Below are 10365 nucleotides of genomic sequence, written 5' to 3'. Positions count from 1 at the left end.
CTAGGGAGGCTGAGGCAGCGGAATCGCTTGAACCCAGGAGGCGGAGGTTGCAGTGAGCTGAGATTGCACCACTGCACTCCAGCATGGGTGACAGAGCAAGACTCCATCTCAAAAACAAAACACAGAAAAAAAAAAAGGAAAAGAAAAACAAGAAATGCACATGCCAATCCTCAGACAGAGGTGTTTATTATAGCACTGACCACAGAGTTAGCCTACATATTGATGACCGTGTGACTAGATAAGTAATAATCATATTTTATGCAGGATTTACCATGTCCCCTTGTTCTAAATGTTTTGCTTATTATATGATTAAATCATGTAATTGTTACAACAAACTTATGAGGAAGACATGACTATTACTTCCATTTTATAGATGAGAAAGTGAGCCCCGAGATGTTCATGACTTGCTGGTAAATAGTGGAGGTCACAATTTAAGCCCACAGTCTTACTTTAAAGTCTATGAGCTTAATCACTCTGCTATGGGAGTTCCTCTAGAATGTGGTATTTGAATGGAGCAAAGCAGCATGCAGTAGTGAGAAACAATAGGTGAGGACTGCATAGCCTCGCATGGGTAGATGCCTTACAAATAATGTCATTTTTAAAAATGTGGGAAGAGGGGGGTGGTTTGTATGGTAGAAATAAAGAGATGATCAAAGTATGTCACAAATCGCAGTTTATTGCTATATAATATGGTTTGAATGTGTGTCCCCTCCAAAAATCATGTTGAAATCTAATTGCCACTTTAACAGTATTAAGAAGTAGGATCTTTTTTTTTTTTTTTTTTTTTAATGGAGGCTTGCTCTGTCATCCTGGCTGGAGTGCAGTGGCTCAATCTCAGCTCACTGCAACCTCCGCCTCCCGGGTTCAAGCGATTCTCCTGCCTCAGCCTCTTGAGTAGCGGGGACTACAGGAGCCTATCACCATGCCTGGCTAATTTTTGTATTTTTGGTAGAGATGGGGTTTCAGCATATTGGCCAGGCTGTTCTTGAACTCCTGATCTTGTGATCCACCGACTTTGGCCTCCCGAAATGCTGGGATTACAGGCATGAGCCACTACACCCAGCCAAGAAGTGAGATCTTTACAAGTGATTAAGCCGTGAGGGTCGGGTGGAATTAATGCCATTATAAAAGGGCAAGTTACACCCCAGTTTGTCTTTTTTCCTCCTACCTTCCACCACGTGAAAACATGGTGTTCCTCCCCTCCTGAGGATGCAGTGTTCAAGGTACCATCTTAAAATCAGAATCACCAAACCAAGAGTGCCTTCATTGGGCCTTCAGAGCCTTCAGAACTGTGAGCCAAAGAATCCCTGTTTATAAATTACCCAGTTTGTGGTATTCTGTTACAGTAGCAAAAAATGGACCAAGACACCATAGAAGAAGAATTTTTTTCCCCTTAGGTTCATAATGCTTAAAGAGACAGAGAATAGGAGGAACAAATCTCACAGGGAATATGCTTGATAGATGAGGTACATGGACCACATGGTGAGTGAGTTCCAAAATGACTGAAATCGAATTGCTCAATTAGGATGGAAACAGGCCTCTGTAGAAAGCAAAGTGCAGTTAAAGTTTGAGGTATATGTTTATATAAGTGGTTCTCAGGTGAGACTGTCATGAGTGACAAAGCAGGGATCTTAGATTACAGGCAAGGTGACTGGTGCTGGGTTCAGAGATTAGCTCAAAGGCTGGCAGGTGTGGCTCTGTCAAAGCTGAGGGCTCAGTCTTCCGAGAAGCAGCTGACAGTGTAGCCCTGAGTCAGCATGTGTAGGGAGGTGGCTCACATGGTCTTAAGCTTTCAGATTGTGTGTGTGTGTGTGTGTGTGTGTGTGTGTGTATATATATATATATTTTTTTTTTTTTTTTCTTTTTTTGAAGTCCAGTAGTTGAAATCAGTAACTCACATATGGGGTATGATAAGGCTAAGGCGTGGTGTCACATTCCTGAGGGCAGGGGAAGATCACTCCAAGTTCTCATGTATGGAGTAGGATAAGACATCACATTTTTGAGAGGCTGAGGAAATACACTTCAAGTTCTTATCACAGCAAAACATACATCGCTCACACAGCAGAGTACATGTTTGGAATCATTTCAAAGCTACATGAGAGGAGAGAATTGTATGGCTGTGACTTTATAGCAAAATACCACTTGTATAAATGTTGAAGACACATAAAACAGCACCATACATTTTCAAGGATAAACAAGTATCTCAATAAATGTGTAGAAGGTGAATTGGAAAGATATTTACTAGTTGCTCCAGATGACTTCTGGTGGGGAAAATAAATGGACTAGAAAATAAGTAGATGAAAAATATAAACAAAATAGAAAGTCACTTCACAAAATGATACTGATAGTATGCAGTGAACTGAATAATATTGTTCATTTAATTTTAATATCAAAGTTAGCAAGAAAATGAAAATTACATCTACCCAATTTCCCACCCCTCATAAAAACATAGCCTACAATTGTCTTGAAGAAAGAGATTCTCCTGTCTCTGCCATAGTGACAGGGATATGCCCAACTAACTGTGGAAAACAGTCAGCTCTTTGTTTCAACCTTACTCATCAGCCTCACAGTCTGACTCTGTTTATGAGGCTGTCCTCCACCAGCCAGAAAGGATGACATGCCATACCTGCAAAACTTGCACAGCATCAACAGAATGAATCTTTCCAACAAGCCAAAACATTGACTATTGTGGCATAGAATATGCCCCACCCATTACTAAATCTAGATATCCTTTTATTCCACCTTCTCATGATTTTCTTTTTCCCGGAAAACAAAAGTATTTCTTTCATAGTCCAGCTAGCATGAGACATCAGCGAGTTAGAATTCTAGTTTTGTTGTAAGGTTTTGTGAATGTCTGATCTTCTTATTTTGTACTTTTCTATTTCCTAGGTAAATCTGAGTATTTCACCCAGTTTTCCTTAACTAGGCGTTGAAAACTCAGTTTTTTCTTACAAACCTTCATGTCTTCCTGCTCATTTGCACAGCCTTATCTTGCACCTTCTATAAAATGGAGAAACTTGACATTAAAATATAATTTTTATTACATTTTGAGGGATTCCCAGATAATTTTTTCCCCAATCTCCTTAGGTAGGGACTTCTTTACTATAGTCGCCACACACATCTATTACCCTCCCCAACTTCTACACAATTTGGGGGGGCATTCCTCCCTTCTCCCACCAATCAAGGAGCTGGGTATCTCTTACCGAGCTGAGTAAATGTGGAAATCTTACTACTTCCAGTTGCTAGCACCCACATTACCTGAGGGGACTGATTCCTAGAGGTCAAAGACAAATGCTGGGTTTGGTGCCTGAGTTGGTTTTAGGCTTCATTTTCTTCCTGGCTTCCTCCTCCCTGGCACAGGTTCAAAGTTGTTTCTTTCCTCATAATTATATCTGAAAAAGCAAGGCCCATTCTACTAGAAGACCTTGTATTTTCCGTGAAGAATCCTCAGAGTGAGCAGTTTGAAAGTGCAGATAGGAGAAGGGTTCTTCAGGCTGTGGCTGCTAAGTGAGAGCAAGGTGTTCCCAAATTGGTGCACGTATTTGTGGAAAGGAGACGAAGTTTCTAAGTCCTGAGCTGCACCCTTAATTCTTCACAGACATGTTGATTTTAAAGTTAAACCTACAACTACCTCCTTGCATAGGGCCAAGCAAGCATGGTATGAAGAGAGGAAGACAAATGAATTGTGTTCCAAACATTCCCCAGGACTTCAGTTCCATAAGGTATCATCTGGTCGAATTCGTCTGTGGAAGTTGTTTGGTTCCTCAGTTTCACCCATTCTATGGCCAGCCCAGACTTTCCCAGGTAGGACTCATGCCCCTTCCTCTAGAAAGCAGGACTTCTGTCCTAAATCCTCCTTTCTCTGCATCTACCAGTTAAATAAATCCCAGGCAGTAGCTGGAAAGTTCCTTGTCCTGAAGTATAATATCCATTCTTGTAAAATACTACATGGCCTTATCTTTATCCTTACATTTAGGAATTTCTAATATTTCTCCCTCTTTTGTTGCTTCAGGTGCCAAATAAAACAAAATGCTTCATCAAACCAATGACATACATCATTGTGTCAAGTATCTGCCTCAAAGTAACTTGTTGCGTACTCCTTACTTCTGTATACAGGCTCACAGTTTCTTAATATTTACTAAAAATCAGAATGCAATTCTTTAACTTTTTTGTTCCCCTTTGTACATCATGTGTCACCTTTAATTCTTTGTTCATCCTAGTTACTATGAAATTTTTCATTTACTTGCTTTGTAGTTACTTTGAAGAGTAAAATGTAGATGAGATGCAGTATACTGTTAAGGTTTTCTAATACTATGGGGAGTGTTTCATTTGTTTGTAAAGTTAAGGTCATTGCAATAAATTTGCTCCTTAAAATTCTACTGACACTTGTTCTTAATATTTTTTAAGAGACAACTGTAACACTGTTTGCAAACGTAATATCACCCCAGCGAGAAACTAGCTTTGTGCTTCTGTCATAAAAGGGATACAGGTTTGTTTTTTGTTTCTTTTTCTTTTTTATTATAGTTTATGTTCTAGGGTACACGTACACAACGTGCAGGTTTGTTACATATGTATACATGTGCCGTGTTGGTGTGCTGCACTCATTAACTCGCCATTTACATTAGGTTTCTAATAGGAAATGGACAGGAGAGAACTACTGAGTCAAGTGCAAACTCCCCGCCAGGCAGAGAGCAGCCCACTACATAGAACTGTCCTTGCCGGGCTCCCTCCGCACCTTCCCTTGTCTGGGCCCAACCCCATTCCACCCGCACCCCGCCCCAGGCGCACTGGCTGGGACTGACAGGCCGGGACTAAGGTGACAGCTGACTCTGCTGGGCGGAGTGCGTGTCCTCCCTCCGTGCCGGCGCTGAGTTGACAGTCCGCTGCCAGGGGAAGTGACAGCCGCAGCCGGCTCGCAGCCAGCGGCCAGATGCCCGCGGACCATGCTCTGCAGTCCGCAGAACTGGGGCGGCTCCTACCAGCGGGTCCGCGGGGGGCTTGATGCGCAGGTAAAGTTCTCTGGTTCTTAGGGGAGAGGAGAGGCGGGTCGTGGGGCCACTGTGGGTGCGGGAGTGGAAGTGGGGAGAGGTCAGTCCTCGAACCCTGGATGTGGACTGACAAGCCCTTGTTTGAGTAGCCATCACACACGGGACAGACAGACGCGCATACACACTCAATCCTGGAAGCAGAGATCAGAGATCAGGGTGGGTGCAACTTGAACCACAGGAGCTCAGTCTTGGTAGTGCTGGAGGAGAGGAGGAGGCATCTTTGTTTGAAGAGATAAGTAACTCCCCCATAAACAGAAAGGATGGGTGGACCTGTCATCGCTGAAGGGACACAGGTTGGAGGGGAATTCTACAACCAGTGAGTGACCCCATTAAAACCGCAGACCATTGGGGATTAAGAATACTCAGTATGGATTTTGGGACCCAGGTCTGGGGCAAATCCAGAAACTTCAGACACTTAACTGTGCTCTGCTCTGGCACACTATACCTCGTGCTTCTACAATGGGAGTCGGGTGCTAAGGCGGTAGTCAGAGAAATGAACCCTACAGTTGTGTATTAGCAGCAATTCCCCTAACAAGAGTTCCATTTGTTTCACTCCACTATACAAGACATGGGCTTAGAAACAGCCCTGTTGTCCTAACAAAGAAAAACTACATAATTCCGATTCAGGGGCACTTCTTCTAATCCTGGCTTTTTCAGTAACTCTGAGTGTCAAATATATGTGACATCTACTCTGATCACATACAAAATCAAACTATAAATTTATTTAAAATTAAGTTATATGTAAACTACTTTTATAAAAGTCTATAAAATAGAAGGGCTGAATAAGTTCCTTGAAAATGTGGAAAAGTTCCATCACTATAGCATGCCTCTTTTTACTGTACCGTAGAGATGGCAGGCTCAATTGTGCAAGCTGGTTTAATATCATTAGTGTAACAGCCAAGGTGACCAAAGACAGTAAACTATGAATTTGTAGTTGAAAAATTATAAAACTCAATTTTGTCACCCCAAATTCTAGTCGATTCTTCCTCTAGTATTCAAACACTGTTTCCTTGATTATTATTCAACTTTGACAGCCTTCATAGATCAGGAATCTGCTTAAACAAGGTTGAAAATATTCATTTTTAATTTCATTCTGTATTTGTTATTTCTATGATGTGAAATTTTTTAAAAAGTTGATGGTAGCCAAGCACAGCGGCTCACGCCTGTAATCCCAGCACTCTGGGAGGCCAGGCATGGAGGCACACTCATGTAGTCCCAGCTACTTGGAGGGGCTGAGGTGGAAGGATTACTTGAGCCTGGGAGGTTGAGGCTGCAGTGAGCCATGTTCACTCCACTTCACTGAAGCCTGGGCACATAGTGAGACACTATCTCAAAAAAAAAAAAAAAAAAAATTGATGGCTTCAAAATGTATAAAAAAACCTCTGTTTACCTACATATTGATTTCATATTTTTAATACAACAGATCTCAGGTAAAAATCCCTATGTAACTAAAAGCTAAGAACATACCTTTCTAATTGAATTTTTATGGCTAACATGGTGACCTGTGAATAGATGCTTCTAAATATTTTTTGTGGATAGTGATTAGCATCCATCCATTTATTCGGTCAGTCATCCAAAGCATGTTTATTATGAGCTGGGTTCTGGGCCTTGAGAAACTGGAGATTTCTCCAGAAGCTAGCGATACAGAGATAAATCAACTATAGTTTCTGTCTTCCAGTGGCACTAAATCTAGTAAGAGAGAAGCACCTTCCAGGAAATAATGAGAGAGTTGGGTAATATGAGGGTAAATTCAGTGAGTGCCAACCTGAAGGAGTTCTTAAGTCCTCCCTGAGGAGTATGTTAAGGTTGCTCTGGTAACAGAACCTGTTTCAGAGCCTTGGACTGGAGTGAGAGGACAGAAATTACAAAAGGCACTGACACCTGAGTAGGATTGAAGCACAAAAGCCAGGAGAAGGGAGGCAGAAGGAAGGGGGCAGTAGGAAAGGTGTAGGTAGTGAAAAAACAGGGCTGCATGGGTACAGAGTTGAGAATGTGGATTTAGAACTGGAGTATAGAATAAACTAAGTGGTTTAGATCTTGTTTCCAATGCTTTGTTGCAAGACCCTAGGCGAGTTTCTTAAACTCTGGGTGTTAGTTTCCATTTCCATAAAATAGTGGTGACAGAAATTATGCCATCATAAAGATATTTTACATTTAGTGAAATAATGTACTTAGTACAGAATTTAGCACATTTTAAGTGATTAAAAAATGTAAGTTTTATCTGTCTGGGCGTGATGGCACACACTGATAATCCCAGCACTTTGAGAGGCTGAGAGGGGTGGATCATCTGAGGTCAGGAGTACCAGACCAGCTTGGCCAACATGGGGAAACCCCGTCTCTGCTAACAATACAAAAATTAGCCAAGCCTGGTGGCAGACGCCTGTCATTCCAGCTACTCAGGAGGCTGAGGCAGGAGAGTCATGTGACCCTGGGAAGCAGAGGTTGCAGTAAGCCAAGATTGCACCACTGCACTCCAGCCTGGGTGACAGAGCAAGACTCCATGTCAAAAAAAAAAAAAGGAAATTTTTTTTTTTTTTTAATTCTAGAAGTTTTTCCTCCTCCATGAGCATCTACTTTCATTTTCCAGTAACTTCCTCCACTATTCCCAAAATCCTCCTATAAAATCCACAAAGGAAGCTTCTGAAATTAGGCATTATAGGATATCAGTAAACATAGCGATCTGTCACACAAACCATATTGCCATGAGGTCGCATCTCAACATTAAACCCAAGGAAGTTTGAAAACAGCACACTTCAGAACCCTGGCTGTGCTATGATCTGATGGTCTAAATACTTCTTGTTCCTCTGCCATAATCCAGAAGTAACAGGACCTCCATTCTAGTGAAAATTACTCTTAAGTCAGCAATGTCGAGGTATGTTTATGGAATGCCTACTGTAAGCTCAATAGTAAATAAATAGAATAGATAATAAAATAGCGTAAACAAGATCTGTAGTGGACATGGGGACACACGAAATGAGAAACTCATTTGGGGCCTATTGGGTCTGCAGACCAGAATTGCTGTCAGATTAAGAACAAATGAGTTAGAAAGATGATCAATATTTAATGGAGAAGATGGGAGTAAATTAGAACATTCAAAGATACTCAGAAATGTCATGTTCTATTTTTCTGCATACAAATTAGTATGTGCAATATATGATCAACTCAATGAGATCCATAATATGAATTCGATAGTTATGAATGCATTGAAAAGTCATTTGCACATTCTTAGTGCTTGGTAAGGATTAATTCCCTTCATAACCTTTTTTTTTTTTTTTTTTTTTTTTTTTAAACCTGGCTGCTATTCCTTCTGGGATGGTTGGACTTTACTGTGATTCAGCATAAGATACCTGGTTCACATCTAAGGAGGCTATTTACCAGAATACATAAAGGGTATCATATAAGATGCTTTCACAAGAAAAACTGGTCCTAGAAGGAATGTTAAACCAAATACTGAGTTCTCAGTCTGCTAAAGTAGCCATCTGCAGTAGCTTTGCCAGGCTTAGGTGCCTAAAACAACCATGTTACTTAGTTCATTATTCTTTGTGTCAGTTGGATTGTGTCCTGGTTTGGGTCAGTTTGGCGGGGAACTCCTGCACTCTCTTATGTATAGGATTGTTGCAAGAACTAAATACAGTGACAGTGATTCTACGATTGTAGAATCTGCTGGCAGATGGGCTGGTAGCCAGATAATCTAGAACCACTTTGTTCCTATATCTGGCAGTTTTCAAGTGATTGGCCTGGTAATAGAGCATCAGATGAGTGCCTCAGTTCTCCTCCACATGATCTGTCATCCTTCAGCAGCCTAACTCCAGCTCAGTCACATGGTGCACTCAGTATTCTAAGCACAGCAGGAGCCAAAGCATTGAGGTTTTTTGAGGCTTAGAATTGGAGCTCTTTTAATGTCACTCCTGTTGTATTTCTATGATCAAAACAAGACACAATGCCAGTCCAGATACAAGGGGTGGGAAATAGATTTCACCTCTTGATGGGAAAAGCTGCAACGAATTGGTAGCCATTTACAGTTTTCCACAGAAATATATGTGTTTTGGATATGAATCAGATCCTTGCATTGGTGGCAAATTATCACATTAGCAACTCCCTGTGAAATTTGAACTTATGACATAAAATACATCCTCCAGGTTAATTAGATAATTTTTAGAACATTTTTTTCCAATAATTTGTGTACTTATTTTTTAGAAGTATGTTGGTAACAATAGTGATGGCAATTTTATTGTTCATATATTTGAGTCATTGTTTTGGGCTAATGGTGTGATAAGTATTTTATATTTATCACTATATTTAGTTCTTGCAAAAATCTTATAATGATAAATGCCATTTTGATAAATTGTATATATCTTACATGATTGATATTATATAATTTGTTATAACACAGAGAACAGATCTGGCGTCAAATATATTTTCTCATCTCTACTTTGGGCATTTTGTTGTATATGACAAAATTTGGATTTACTCATTCCTTCTAGCTTCAGAATTTTTTAAATTGGTAAATACTGATTATGGAATCAGAACTGAGTTAGAGAAGATCACTAGAAAATTTCTTAAATGTTAGACAGTTTCTAAAAATCAAAATTAACTTGGTGACTAGTCTTACTTTTTAAAATGCAGAGATTGATGCTGACTATAAAAACATAAAATGGTTGTTTTTGAGACCTCTCTTTTTAAACCTCTTTTCTCTTAGTTAAATCAATATAGTAAATGGGAAAACTTTATGGAAATGTTATAACCCACCCCAAAATAACATGTAATTGTGACAAATATGTAATTGCGTATATAATTTTAAAAATATGTAAACACATACAGAAGTACACCAGATAACTATTATATTCTCTTATTTTTCTATTTTTCAGAAAAAGAAAACTATCTTTAGCAATTTAAATGCTTTACATTTATCTTATATATACATATACATATATAATACATATGTGTATAAATTATTCATTTATATTATACTGTCATATAATTGTATTAATTGTAAATAACCAATATGGTCTAAGTTCAACGAACTGTCCCTCTGTATGTGTACAAATATATATGTACACATATATGTATATGTACGTATATTGTATATGTATAGATTGTATACAAATACATATAATTGTAAATTTACAGTTCTAAAATCTGTCTATGTGTGTATATGTACCTGTACCTACAATTTTCCTTTCCAACATGATTTATTGCTACACACACCATCGCAATGTTGAGAGAAATCTTGAAATTCCTCTAGTCCAACCATCATACAAGAATATCTTCACTTAACTATACTTCTTAAGAATGATAACAACATATCTGCAACTAT

The 10365-nt window shown here is 39.5% G+C and overlaps 1 protein-coding gene across 1 annotated transcript in view; it reads left to right on the top strand.

The window, feature by feature from the left end:
* The first annotated feature begins 4812 nt into the window (after positions 1-4812).
* LOC103218320 (multidrug resistance-associated protein 1-like) overlaps positions 4813-10365 on the top strand; it is a 93808-nt gene continuing 88255 nt past the window's right edge. The window contains 1 exon segment of the mRNA XM_073010357.1: positions 4813-5009. Coding sequence (XP_072866458.1) covers positions 4944-5009 — 66 coding nt within the window. The 5' untranslated portion in view covers positions 4813-4943.

The sequence above is a fragment of the Chlorocebus sabaeus genome, chromosome 2, assembly GCF_047675955.1.
Source record: "Chlorocebus sabaeus isolate Y175 chromosome 2, mChlSab1.0.hap1, whole genome shotgun sequence".
Lineage (NCBI taxonomy): Eukaryota > Metazoa > Chordata > Mammalia > Primates > Cercopithecidae > Chlorocebus > Chlorocebus sabaeus.
Note: the sequence above shows the minus strand (reverse complement) of the source record. Positions and strands in the feature narration are given on the sequence as shown.